Source organism: Dryobates pubescens, chromosome 1 (genome assembly GCF_014839835.1).
Source record: "Dryobates pubescens isolate bDryPub1 chromosome 1, bDryPub1.pri, whole genome shotgun sequence".
In the NCBI taxonomy this organism is placed as follows: domain Eukaryota; kingdom Metazoa; phylum Chordata; class Aves; order Piciformes; family Picidae; genus Dryobates; species Dryobates pubescens.
Genome location: NC_071612.1, coordinates 61,299,169 through 61,313,201, shown reverse-complemented (window position 1 = coordinate 61,313,201; position 14,033 = coordinate 61,299,169). Strand labels below are relative to the sequence as shown.

General features: G+C 40.3%; 1 protein-coding gene across 1 annotated transcript in view; it reads left to right on the top strand.

The window, feature by feature from the left end:
• The window catches only part of IARS1 (isoleucyl-tRNA synthetase 1), a 109,878-nt gene that overhangs the window by 15,291 nt on the left and 80,554 nt on the right, over positions 1–14,033 (top strand). Inside the window, exons 6-10 of the mRNA XM_054166720.1 lie at positions 2,216–2,363; positions 3,747–3,834; positions 6,641–6,701; positions 8,832–8,927; positions 13,362–13,484. Of these exons, the coding sequence (XP_054022695.1) occupies positions 2,216–2,363; positions 3,747–3,834; positions 6,641–6,701; positions 8,832–8,927; positions 13,362–13,484 (516 nt within the window). The remainder of the gene's footprint in view (positions 1–2,215; positions 2,364–3,746; positions 3,835–6,640; positions 6,702–8,831; positions 8,928–13,361; positions 13,485–14,033) is intronic.

The following is a 14,033-nucleotide window of genomic DNA, read 5'->3' as shown; positions in this document are numbered from 1 at the left end:
GTTTTACCTAATAGAATGCATGGTATACTGTATATGGTAGGGTGTTCATTTAAAATCAAATCTCTAGATACAGTAGGTGCAGCTTCTCATTTGCCTCAAACTTACATTCTCATATGTGAAGGCAGAATTTGTGTCCCAGTTTTCCAAGCTGGGTGTTTGTGACAGAGGTTTTGTATCCTTTCCAATGCCCGCCCAGGCTGCCATGCCCTTACATCATAAATCTTTTGCCAAAGTTGTTACAGCAGAGAGCTAGCACAAACTGTACATCTGGTCTTTTTTACATCTTGCCTAAAAAAGTCCACTCTGCTTGCCAAAAATAGTGGGTTTTAAAACAAGTGTTTAAACAGATTTGGAGTGCAACGTAGTCTGCAGAGCCCAGAGCACTCAGTATTGCTGAGGGATTTTTGACCATACTGAAGAAGAGAGGTTTTGTGATTTACAGGAAGTGAAACCTGTAAAGATAGCTCAATATTTGTGACTGGCAACTGAAATAATAAGTCTACTCATACTTATGAACTGACATGTCATACAGCCTCAGACTAATGAACTTTCTTCAGAACCAAGCCTGTTTTGGAGAGGCTTTTATTTCTGTGTATGTGTATGCCCCTTATCTATAGACCAAAGCTCTTGTCTCTTGAGTCTTAATGATATATTTGGATGCTACTTCTTACTCTAGAATTAGTAGAGTGTGTGTGTGTGGTGGGTGTTCTGCTTTGCCACTTCATGCAAAAATTATCTTTTTTTGTCTGCTAGGGGTGGTATTTTGGAGACTGAGATCTTGAGGGTCTGTAAGCTGACAAGATTTCTGCTTGGCAAGAGCAGTTGTTCCTGGTTGTAAGGCAGCTGTTCTTTCTGGCTGCAAGGAGCAGGCTGTGGCTTCTGTTCATCCATCCTGTGAGCATTAGGACACAAATCATGAGAAACAGGACACAAGAAGCATGTTTAGGAACTGAGGTGACTAATGCAAGCTCAAGTAACCCATGTCAGCAGCTTGTGTTACATTGAACTGAAGAAGCATTGTCTTCAGATGAAAGCAGGCATAGTTTGTGACGAGACAAAGCATTATCCAATGCCATTACTTATCAGGCTCAATGTTATTTTTTATGGCTCACCAGTTGTTTTTATCTACCTGGTCAACTTGGTGCTTCAGAAAACAAAGTGACTAGCTGGTGGTGGTCTTTAACAATTGGCAGAGGCAGAGCTGTAGGGATAGCTGCAGCTTTGCTTGGTATTGAGTGCAGTTCCAGAGTTATGCAATATTTATGTTTTACTGTTGACTGCACCAGATGTTCACAGAAAATTCCCTCTGGAGCAGCCCTCAGCTCAGACATAAATAGCTGCCTGTCCCATGACGCTGTTAACTGTTCCCCAGTGCTGAATGGAAAGCAGAGGGCCTTGCACTAGGCATGATGAGGGGACAGAACCTGTTTGTGTTGAGGGGCTGTCTGCATGGCACCCGTTTTCATTAGGCATTTAAAATTAATAGTGGAGATTTCACATTTGCAAGGTTAGACTTGCATTGTCAGTCTACTGTTCATAATATGTGCAATGAATAATGGTATTATACTTGTCTGAGAGAAAAACTATTGGGGGGGGGCTTTCTTTTGACTCTTAAAGGTGAGTTTTATTGAACAGCTGACAGAGGTCTCCTTCAGTGACATATTTTTCTTAAGTATTGACATACTCTTATTTTTTAAGTATCCCAAAGCTGTCTGTTTTTTTTTTTTTTAACCTTGCTAACAGCAGCTTCTTATAAGATTGAACCTTAAGTAATGGCTATTGTTCCTTGTCCCTGACTCCAGAGGAAAAGGTGGGAAAAGTCTTTGAGAAACTGCTGGTTTTCTTGACAGCTGAGATTGATTATGAACTTTTTAAATGAGATTATAAGAGGTACCTGAGGAAGCTGTCACTCAACTCCTCCTTTTGACAGCTGATTCCTAAAATCTCACTGCTAATCCAAACTTTTAATCCTATGGCTTTGTTGGACTGACAGTTTGCACTGGTGTGATGGAGGAACATTGTTATTGCTGTTCTCCTCAAACTTTCTTGTGCTACCTGTTCAAATTCTGCCACCATGGTGATGAGCTAAGCAGGATGCAAGATGGGTTTTATTGGATGACTGTAGTAGTTACTACTTCTGGGATTTATATCTTCTCACTAACACATGCAGTAAAACTTTTTTTTGCCCCCTCTTTGAATTTATCTTGTCTTCAAGGATGTTCAAGATCCATCAGTGATTGTGAGCTTTCCACTCGATGAAGATGCAAGTGTTTCTCTTGTTGCTTGGACCACGACTCCTTGGACCTTGCCTAGTAATCTGGCCCTTTGTGTTAATCCAGAGTTGCAATATGTAAAATTGAGAGGCAAGTGTTAACTGAATGAACACTTCTTTCTCTGGGCCCTGTGAATATGTACTTGGGTTTTTCATGATAGACTGTTTTATGCAGAATACATAGCACTTTGCTGGGGTTGGATTAGTATTTTGAAAGATGTGATTTACCTCTTAAGTGGCTGATGATTTCCACCTGCTGTGCTCTTTTTATTTTACATCATGAGGACTATCTTCTTGAAATCACACTAGATGTGAGGATGTGTGACTGGGTCTCCCCAGCTTTTTTTCTTCCCTTCTTTCTTGGGCTCAGACTCCTGAGCAGATTAGTACTATGTGACAGTTAAGTTGGAGTAACTGAACTGTACTCTTAACCTATAACAGATTCAATATGCCATATGCTAGTCTCAGCCTGACTCATCTTTCAGCTGTTCACCTTTTCTGACTTTTTAGTATACATTTAGGGAAAAAAAACACACCCAAACCAACAAAACAAAAACCCCACACAAAACAGGGGGGAGATATTCAAGTTACTGGTGGCATTAATCTGGAGTTAAAAAATGCCAAAGGTATAATTTGTAGTTCCAACATGACCATGTGAATCTAATGTGTGTCTAAGGTGATGCTAAATAAAGTAAGTTTCAGAAGCCTTTACAGTGAACTCCATGTGTTTGGGTTCTCTTTCTTTGAAGAGAGAACTAAATATGTTTTGGATATCCTAGGTTTTAACATAATTGTGGTCATCTCACAAAGTTTGTTGTGTACTTGTAGAAATAACCTACATCTGCCTGAGATGCTGAGGTTTTGGGGTTTGAATGTCTGGCCTACTCTCCACTGGTGGGAGGGTGACCCTGACTAAGTTGGCAGAGTGACAGTCCAAATAAAATTTGTCATTGAATATAAGAGGTCAGAGGATTTTGGGGATAGAAAATGCATTCCTTCATAATGTTTAAGAATGTAAGCAAAATTAAAATGAAGAAGAAATCTAGGAGTCAAATTGATTGGAATAGTAACTCTCATAAAGGCAGCATAAAGTACAACGGTTATCCCTAGTGTCAACTTAATAATACTGATTTTAGGGAGTAGTTGTCCATCTTCCAGTTGCTTTCCTCTGTTTCAGTTACATATACTGCTTTTCTTTGGCATAATGATAATAGACAAGGTGGAGTATTTCTGCCTCAAACTAAAGCTGGTGAACTAGATTTCACCCTGTGGTTTCTGTCTAAACTTAACTTTTGAACAGTGTTCATTACTTGGCTGTATGGGGAAGAAGTAACTGGGAACTTGTGGTCGGTTATCAGGATTGTTCTGGGCAGCTTTATAGCTAATATGATACCATCTTGTCTAAATGGAAAGGTTTGATAATAGGAATGAGGGTATTAAGGTGAGATTTGTGTAACTTGTTGTTTTCTTCTAGATAGTGCCACAGGACAGATTTACATTTTGATGGAATCCAGACTGGTAGCCCTGTACAAAACTGAAAGCGAGTATGAAATACTTGACAGGCAAGTACATAAAACACCGCACGCTTGTTAAGCGTCAGTATTTTTATAGATCAGAAGTTAAATGTTTCTAGAAGTTGTATTTTGCCATAACCTAAAGATGGATTTCCCTGCCTGTATAGCTTGCAAAAATCTGTGGAGGAGATTGACATTTACTAGAACAAGTTGGTCTTGTACATGAAGCTACACATTGAATAAAAGTGGTGTTGGATTATTGTGTTGTGGTGGGGAGAAAAATAAAGGCTCCTTAGTCTTTCCTCTTCCTGTGTGTTTTCTTGGACATTGATATAACAGTCTCAGAACCCCCTGGAGATTGTCCAAGTGCTGAACGCTTTAAAACATTGTGTAAATGTTTAAAAGAAAAAGGGCAAAAGGAGATGCCACTTCAGCATGATGGTCTGGTTAGTGGAAGTTTTTGAAGACAACTTGCATATCTCAGTTCAGTGGAAAAATTTTGAGTTCTTTAAGCAGAGGGGATGCAGGTATTAAATTCTGTAGCTCTCTAGACAAAATATGTAGCTTTTAAATTGTCAGGCAGTTAGGCCCTTGAGAGGAAAATTAATGACATTTACTCTATACCAGGTGGCAGACTGAGGTCGAGGAATGAACTTAATGAAAATTTCCTGTGTCTGAAGTCATCTGAACTTCCTGAGTACTCTCAGCTTTCCCACCCTCCCTCAAACCTGCCTTTTCTCTCCCTTTGCCTCCAGATGCAGATGAGTAAATTTTCTGTGTGAGAGCAAATGGGAATACTTTGTTTCACTGATGAGATGACTACCATCTGTATCAAAATACTTTCAGCTGCTTTGCACAAATGGATTGGTCTTGGTATATATTGCCTCACTTTTGGACATTGAGAGGCTTGTTATTTTATTTAGCAGTGGTAGGCTCAAGGAAAGGAGAAAGTTCTTCACAGAAAGAGTAATTGGCCATTGGGATGTGCTGCCCAGGGAGGTGGTGGAGTTCCCATCACTGGAGGTTTCAAAAGTGGATTGGATGTGGCACTGGGAGCCATGAGGTGTTATGTTTTAGGTAATAGGTTGGACTTGATGTTCTCTGAGGTCTTTTCCAAACTTGTTGATTCTATGATTCTTTACAGTCTGGAGGTACCGATGAAATGATTAATGATCATTTTCCTCCCTTCATGTGACATTTCAGTCTATTTGCTTATTAAGCACTTCATTCCTTTATACTATTTTCCACTGTTGTCTCTTCTGGGATTCCAGAGAATACAAACAAGGTTTCTGATCTCGTGAGAGTGAAGGATTACTATGGTGGCTTAAAATCAGTCTGCTAATACTATTAACTTAGGCCACAAGAAAGCAGCACTGTGTAAATTTTCAGCTTGAGGTTCATGATTTTGATAAACAAAAGTATTTCATATCTGAAAAGAGAAAATTGACAGTGTGATCTACCAACCTTACACAGCTTGCATGAAATAAGAGTGTAACTACACTTTTATTTTTTTTTTAAAGCTAGTTCTGATGCTTCATGTTCTGTGTCTGACCATTCCCACATCTGTGTGGCTGAGCACTGGGATGATTTTCTCTCATCTGATGCCGATTAAGCACCTCAAACATTCCTAAGGCTATTTGTAATATTAAACTATATAAACCATCTGTGAAGCTGTGGCTTAAAAATAGAAATTTTTCCTTTTCCTAGTGGATATTTTGTATGCCGAGCTGAGGAGTCATGCTCTTAAACTTGGCATTAAATACTGCTTGAGATCCTTTCTGTGCAATGGAGCAGCTTTGATGAGTTCCCCACTTTGAAGTAGTCTAGTGTCTTATGGTTTGACTGTTGCTTTGGAGGATGTGGGTCAAGAAGAGTATAGGAAAGGACTACAGCTGTGACACATTCATTCAGGGAGCTATCCCATCTGTTAGATGAAGTTGTGTTTTAACTAGACATTTTCCTGAAGTGGATGATTCAAGCACTTTGAGGAGACTTCTGAGCAGTGAATCCCAAACTAATCGCTGTCTTTGTCAATTGCTCTCAGGGGTCTGAAGAGAGACAGATCTACAGGCTCTCTCTGTCTAACAATTTCTTGTCTGGCTCAGTTGGTTTCTCAGTCAGTCCAGTCTGTCTTGGGTCTTTGTCTGAGATACTTGTGGAGTGTTTGGATGCCTGATTTTAGAATGAGGTATCTCTGCTTTCAAAGTGGTATCACAATCTAATGTGCATGTAACTTTGGTGGTTTGGGTCAGTGCTTATGTAGTTCTGTGGAATTTGCTGAGCTATAGGGCTTTGTGATTATGAATGTAAAATTGAAATAGTACTTTATCCAGAAGCTCCTTGCCCAAGTTTACCAGAAAGACTGTTACTAATGCTGAACTCCTACATAAATTTGATTGCTTGATTGGAAGAACGTCAGGTACTAGTGTACCTGTTGACTGTTAGAAGAGGTGCATTCATCACAGAATGGTCTGGGTTGGAAGGGACCTTAAAGATCATCTAGTTACAACCTCCCTGTCATGGGCAGGGATCCCTTCCACTTGACCAGACTGCTCAAAGCCACTTCCAACCTGGCCTGGAACAGTTCCCAGGAATGGGACATCTACCACTTCTCTGGACAACACATTCCAATGCCTTACCACCCTCATGTCATTAAGATATGTTACAGTTTTTGTCCAAGACCCAGTTGCTCAAGAAGTGTAGAAATGGGAAGGAAACTGTTGAGAAAGTACTTCTTCCCCCCCACCTTCACTCTATGAAGTCAAATTCTTTTTGGGATGGGGAAAAAGAAAATAACATAGCATTCCTACCAGCTAAGTTGTTAATTTATGTTTGTGTAAATCCTTCTCCTCAGGTTTCCTGGCATTGCTCTTAAAGGCAAGAAATACAAACCACTCTTTGAATATTTTATTCAGGTAAGACAAGTTTTGTGTTGGATATAGGATACAAAGAAGAAAAATCCTCTCCTCCCCCTCTACCCTGCCCTGGTGAGGCCACATCTGGAATATTGTGTCCAGTTCTCAGCCCCTCATTTCAAGAAGGGCCTCAGGGAACCGCTTGAAAGAGTCCAGAGCAGAGCCGCAAAAATGATGAAGGGAGCGGAACATCTTCCTTACAAGGAGAGACTGAGGGAGCTTGGGCTCTTTAGCTTGGAGAGGAGGAGACTAAGGGGTGACCTCATTAATGTTTATAACTGTTTCAAGGATGAGTGCCAAGAGGATGGAGTCAGGCTCTGCTCAGTGATGACCAGTGACAGGACAAGGGGCAGTGGGTGGAAGCTGAGGCATAGGAAGCTCAATGGAGACATGAGGAAAAGTTTTTCACTGTGAGGGTGACAGAACACTGGAACAGGCTGCCTGGTGCGGTTGTGGAGTCTACCTCTCTGGAGATACTCAAAACTCACCTGTATGTGTTCCTGTGTGATCTGGTATAGGTGATCCTGCTCTGGCAAGAGGGTTTGGACTGGATGATCTTTCGAGATCTCTTCCAACCCCTGACATTCTGTGATTCTGTGGGAAACAACCCAAAACATTCTCAGTATTCCTTGTTTATATTATAAAAATGTCTTAGTGACATACTCTGGGTTATTTTCAAGTAGTGAAAAATCCTATTGAAAGGCTGAAGAACAGAAATGTAACGTTTTTTCTCTGTCTTTTTTCTTAAGTTTTAAATCCACTCAGAGGAAGAATTTAGTGATAACTAATAGTTCAATTTCAGAGTGCAGGCAAACTTCCCACACATTAACAAATAGGCAGTATTCTTTCAGCTTTGTCTGGTGAGCTTTTATTATCAGCCTCTTAGATCTACAAATCTTGTGTTCACAAGACAAGGGCAGACACTTCACAGTTAAGAAGCGTGAAGAGTTAAAAGCTTTTGCTAAAATAACTACAGATATTCCTGGTTTTGGGGTTTTTGAACGGATGTCCTATGCAGCATTTAAGCACTGCTTAAGTCTCACGTAGTGAACAGCACCACAGGTGAGAACAGAACACGTAGCAGTGAGATAGTAGAGAATTTGTGTGTCTTTAAAAAGATTCTGATTAAAAATGGATTAACATTTTCAAAGGGTTGAAGTGGATTACAGTACTGCTGGACAAGCAGCTGTTAACTCATGTAAAGGATTTGGTCATTAGTGTCTGTACTCAAGCTTGTGCTCAAGTCAGCAAAAGTGAGAACCTCTGCAGGGAACAGGACCTGTTATTGCTAGAGAAAGGTCAGGCACAGCTGAACTTGAAAAACAGTACTGCAGGTGTAAAGGCTTGGAATGGATCAATGTTTTGAGTCCTGCTGTACTTCTGAGGAGCAGATGGGCATCTATCGGTTCCCTTTTTAGAAGGTATATCTTATCTCAAAATATCCCTCTTCAAAGCAAGCCAGACCTTTTATTTGGTACATGCTCAGTTCAGCTGTGACTGCAGTAAATAAAATATTTTTTTAACTACTTCTGTATGAAAGAATAGAGTGAAGCACTTTATTTTTCACTAGCTGTGTATTGAACACACCAAAAATTTTCAGATCTTTTCTCAGCAATTGCTTCTTTTCTTTATTTGATACTTGTCACCTCCTCTTTCTCTGGAGGAAACAAAGAAAATACATGACTGTGAAAGTACAGTTCTTTGTAAAATGAGATGGTACAGTGGACATAGAAAAATGCAAGGAGACATCTGTATATAGAATCCCTGCAGCTGTCGTGGTTGTATCCTTGCTTACAGGAGTGTATTGATTTGTAGTCTGTGAAGCGCAGAACTCTCTGAATATTTGTGGCTTGAAGAGTAATTGACTATGAGGACTTCTGGAGAGGCTTAATCACATTTGACACTGTTTAAATGAAGTGTACAGCCTGGGGGTCCTAGCTGTGGGAATTGATTAAACAGTGTTAGGAATATCATGCTTTAAGGTGTCACTTGTTTTTGATGCAGTTGTTTGCTCTTGATGGGTGGCTAGTGGCTCTTCCACACTCTTAAAACTCTGTTTTGCTACATATGTGTGTGTATGTATATAAATATATATATGTATGTATTGAAATCTCTGTTTTTATGTTCCAGTGCAAAGATAAAGGTGCCTTTTCTGTGGTAGTAGACAGTTATGTGAAGGAGGAGGAGGGCACAGGTGTGGTACATCAGGCTCCCTATTTTGGTGCTGTGAGTATGAATTATGTCTGTAACCTTCGTTTTGTTCCAACACCCATTACTTGGCTTTCCAGCTGTTGGGGGCTGGCTGTCAGGGTGACTGATACTAAACAGTTTTCCCATTTGCTGCTTAAAAGGTAAGAATAGTGTACCGTTGTGTTCTAATGAATTCTTGCACTCTCTAGTGCCCTCTGTATGCCAGACTGGGGATTGTAGGTGTCCCTTGATTTGGTTATTGCAGTATGTGAACTCATCACTGTGTCTGCCAAGTAACATTAACCTTAATGTGTTTGTGGGGCTTTTGCTTTGTGTTTTTTTTTTTTTTTCCTTTCCCCAAAGCCTAAATTTACAGCTTTGAGAAGGAATGATCTGTTGCACTGATAGTCAGAACAGGCTTTATGAAGTGACAGTTTTGGATGGTAACAGCAGTTCTGCTCAGCATGCTGCCCCTCTTCAGTCTTTCAATTTCATTGCTCATTGGGCTTTTAGAGAATGAAGAAATGCTTTGCCTGCTTTTGTACTGAGACTTTCTGGTGTGAAGCCCTACGAGGAGAGGCTGAGGGACCTGGGGTTGCTTAGCCTGGAGAAGAGGAGACTCAGGGGTGACCTTATTATTCTCTACAACTACCTGAAGGGAGGTTGTAGACAGACGGATGTTGGTCTCTTCTCCCAGGCAAGCAGTACCAGAACAAGAGGACACAGTCTCAGGCTGCGCCAGGGGAGATTCAGGCTGGATGTTAGAAAAAAGTTCTATACAGAAAGAGTGATTGCCCATTGGAATGGGCTGCCTGGGGAGGTGGTGGAGTCGCCATCACTGGAGGTTTTTAGGAGAAGACTTGACGGGGTGCTTGGTGCTGTGGGTTAGTTGCTTGGGCGGTGTTGGATTGGTTGATGGGTTGGACACGATGATCTTGAAGGTCTCTTCCAACCTGGTTTATTCTATGTATTCTATGTATTCTAAAGGGTTTTGTTGCACTCCCTTCTTTTTTCTGTCTTTATTGTTCTTTCCCTCTCTTCTTGTGAAGATTAAGAGGGATAATTTTTCATGGATATGATCACTTTGGTTTTAGGCGCATGAATTTAACGCACTAGCTTAGACTGATTGTTCTTTTTGTGTAATTTCCTGTCTTCAGTCATTACCAAAGATGCCCTCAAAAACTTGCATTAGAGCTGCCAATGCCCTACAATTAGCAATCCCTGGACCATGAGCTCTATTGTTGTTTCCAGCAAATGTTTGCATTAGTGATGGACCTCTTTGTATTCATGTGAAATATCCCCTTTTGGTCTTTTTTTCCCTGCATTTTTCTGAAGGGTGCATCCATTATGGTGGTGGTTCCCTTGTCAAGATGAGTATGACATGAAAAGATGTCTCAGCATCATATAGCTGAGAAAAAAGAAAAATAGACTGGATTGTCTGTAACTGGTTAATAAGGAAACTCATGGTAGCTTGTAAAGCATTTAAGAAGTCTAAAGTCTTGCCACACTACTTGCACCTCAGACCCTCTCCTGTACCTCAGTTTTGCAAGTACTTGACAGACCTGGTTATGAGTCAGGAGCTCTTGTAGTAGGAGATGGAGTAAAGGAAAGGAATAGGCTGCTAATGGAGAAGAAGTTCTGGGAGAAACTTTCCCTTGGCTGCTCTTTTGCTTTGTTGTGTATTTGCACAAGACAGTTCAGTTGTTGAGAAGCCTGATCAGCCTGTTAGAGCAAGGATTATCAGCCCTCTTATTTGATTTTTGTTGTAAACCCACAGGGATTTGTGTAAACACAGAGAGGAAAAAAAACATGTCTGTCTCTTTCTTGTGGCAAGTCAGAAGTTATCTTTAAAACATGCATTTAAAATAACCCATGAGAGTATCAGTTCAATGAGTTGCAATGAAAAAAATGCATAAAATGTTAGTGGACTTTTTCCTCACAGAAACATCACAAATAAAACTTTGCACTGGTTAGCTAAGTAATATCTTGACTTAAATGTATAATACATAGACTTGAGTCAATCAGCTTTAGTGCCTTTAGAAGGAAATTGCATAGTATGTGTTGGCACTTCATGCTGCTACCTTTTTCTTTTGGCATGCAGTGTGCTTCAGTTTTCACAGCTAGCTGATAATTTTTGTTCTGAAAGACTCACAAAGGGTTCTGATTTAGGATCAGGAATTCATTGTTGTATAGTAGGCTCTGGTTTAGTTGATTAGATAGTGTTGGGTGATTGGTTGGACTCGATCTCAAAGGTTTCTTCCAACCTGGTTTATTCTATTAGTAGAATACTTAATGTTACGTGTATGGGCATTAAGTCTTTGCCTTTAGATAAGCTTAGTTGAGGGAAAGGAGATCACTCATGACTGTAGGCTGGGCTGTCTAATTCGTTTGGCTTCTCTGGAGCTTCATTTATTGGTATGTTAAACGTACATAGTAAGGGGTAAGTGGAGCAAGAGGCAAAAGTCAGAGAAGAAATAGAGCACGGTCCTTCACAGGAAACATGTTTCTCTCTGTCCTTTCCCATAATGTAAGTCTCCCTCCACTGGGTATTTTTAAGCCATCTCATTTCAGCTCTACTGTTACCTAGAAAGGTTGGACCAGGTGATCCTTGAGGTCTCTCCAAGCTGGCATTCTATGAAGTGAGTCTCTTTGATAAAGAGGGGCACAAATAAAGTGGGTTTAATCCTACTTACTGACATGTATTCTGTGTGGCTAGTAGCCTTGCCATGTATCTTTCCCTAACAAATTTGAAGTAAAAATGCACCTTCATGTAGTTCCAGGATGTGCACTTTCATTGTCTTGTGGCATGCTTTTGCTGAAGACAAACTGCCACACAATATCAGAGCAATCTATTATTGTCAGTTCAGAAGACATCCAAGTTAAAGCTTCCAGAAAAAGACAAACCTGTACTAAAAACTCTGTAAACTCTACCTCCAAATAAATACCACAGTGACATTCAGCTGCTCAGGCATTTTGTCATATGTGCCTACAGTCAACTTAAAAAGCTTTAGTAACATTTTAACTTGCACAAAAGCCCTGTACTTCTGGTGTGTGCTCAGATGGAGTCACAGGAGTTCTGCAGGTATGTTACTGTTGCACCTTCTTTTCAGTAAATTTCAAAAGTTTATTTGATTTTTGTTCAAAGGTGCTGAAGGTGAACATTTTGAGCTCATTGGATGTTTTGACTTCATGTTTGTATTGGTTTCTTTTAAATTTCAGATAGGACAGCATTGAGTGGTCATCGATGAGCTGTTTAATAGCTTCTGCTTCATTCATTTGGTGTATCACAACTTCTATTTGTAGTCTTTTCAAAGATTCAATTGTAGCAGGGGTGCAAAAGCAAACACTAGGACTTCTGAGAAGAATTGAAATTTGGCTTGGCTTTACAGTGGAGTTTAGCATTTGCGTATTTCTTTAGCTGCCTCAGTATATTCTTGGGTTGTGATTACTGAGGCAAATCTTCATTAAATTAAATGGCAGGTCAGTCTGGGAGGCTTGTGCATTCAAGTTTGAGTTCTTCAGAAGAAAGAAACTGACTGGAGAAAACCAAAATAGCAAAGCCCTTTATATATCATTGGCTGCATCAGTGATGCAAATCTAACTGAACCACTTCTTGACCCAAGTCCTGCCAAGTGGAAGGTTTGTTGTTATGTTTTAGCTAGGTTGTGAGCCTGCCAAGCTTTTTAGTCTTTTCTGGCTGCTTCTTCAAAGCCTTTTACAATTCACTGCCAAATCAGGGTTGACGTTACTTCTGTCATCTGGCCTACATTTTAAACACACCAGTCTGCTTGCTGTATTTCAGCAATAGCAATTGATGAAAGGCCAACTGAAAATGGGCATATCTCAGTTAATCTATTGACTGAAGAAGCTGGTTGACCAAGTTGAGCCTGGATAGTCATGATAGCTGTCCACAGCTGCTGGAGAATGGAAAGAGACAATGGTCTGGAGTCAATGAGTGTTGTAGCTGAAGTGTTTTTTTTGTTTCCGTGTGTAATACCTTAGTACATGAAGTAGCCAACTTCATTGTGGCTATGGATGAGTGCTGTGGATCAGCAGCCAGGCTTGTGTGCTCAACAAACCCAAGTCTTGGCTGGTAGGAGAACATGGCACAGTGGTGGTCAGTTCCTTTGCTATGCAAATAGAAGCTTAAAGCTGTTGACTATATGTATGTATGTGTGCAGATAAAGTCTGTGTGCTTACATGTGCACGCATATATACGTGCACAGAGGCACATATCCTCTCTCCTGGGTGAGAGAATACATTCTGAAGAAATCATCTTTAATGCTTAAAACTACAGTCCTGTAAAATCCATCTTTTCCTGTCCATGTTTGGGTTTAGTGAGGTCTCAGTGTTCTGCCATTCGTGTCCAGTCATCACATTTTGTATTTAATATTTAATGTCTTTTTCCGAGGGTGGATATTTTAACCAGTGTTTTGTGTTTCTTTAACCTGTCACTTGCCTCTTTTGTAGGATGATTACAGAGTCTGCATGGATTTCAATATCATTCAGAAAGACTCTGTGCCTGTTTGTCCTGTGGATGCATCTGGTTGCTTCACAGCGGAGGTGGCTGACTTTGCTGGGCAGTACGTGAAGGTTAGTGGTCTTGGAGAAAGTAAAACACTACTTTATTCAAGTTAAATTTTATATATGGTAGAAGTCGTCTTTTTCCTTCCCTTAGTAGCTTTGTATTCAAGGTGTCTTTGGGATCTGGAAAAAAAACAAAATGTGTTTTAACATTTGCAACAGTGTTCCAGTTGTTTTATTACAGCATCTGAAAAACAGAGGGTTTGAAACATGAGTAATACTGTGTATCTGGTAGTGAAAGGCAAGAAGAGCATCTCCCCTCTGTATATACTACAGAATGAGTTTCACTTTCCTTGTTTTCTATGGAAATGTTATTCATGAAGTTTCCAGGCAAGTATGCAGAGGCCTCTTACTTCTGGATGACTTCTGCTTTCCCAGATGTCATCATCAAGTTTATACCAGCCAGTCAGTGTAACACAATTTGTCAGTGGGGAGAAATCCACTAATTTTCACCACTTGTGGGATGTGTTGCCATGTGAATTTACTTGCCAATAGAGGCAAGAGAATCCTTGTAAAAGGAACCCAGAGGAACTCCTGACTGCTACAGACACAGATAGG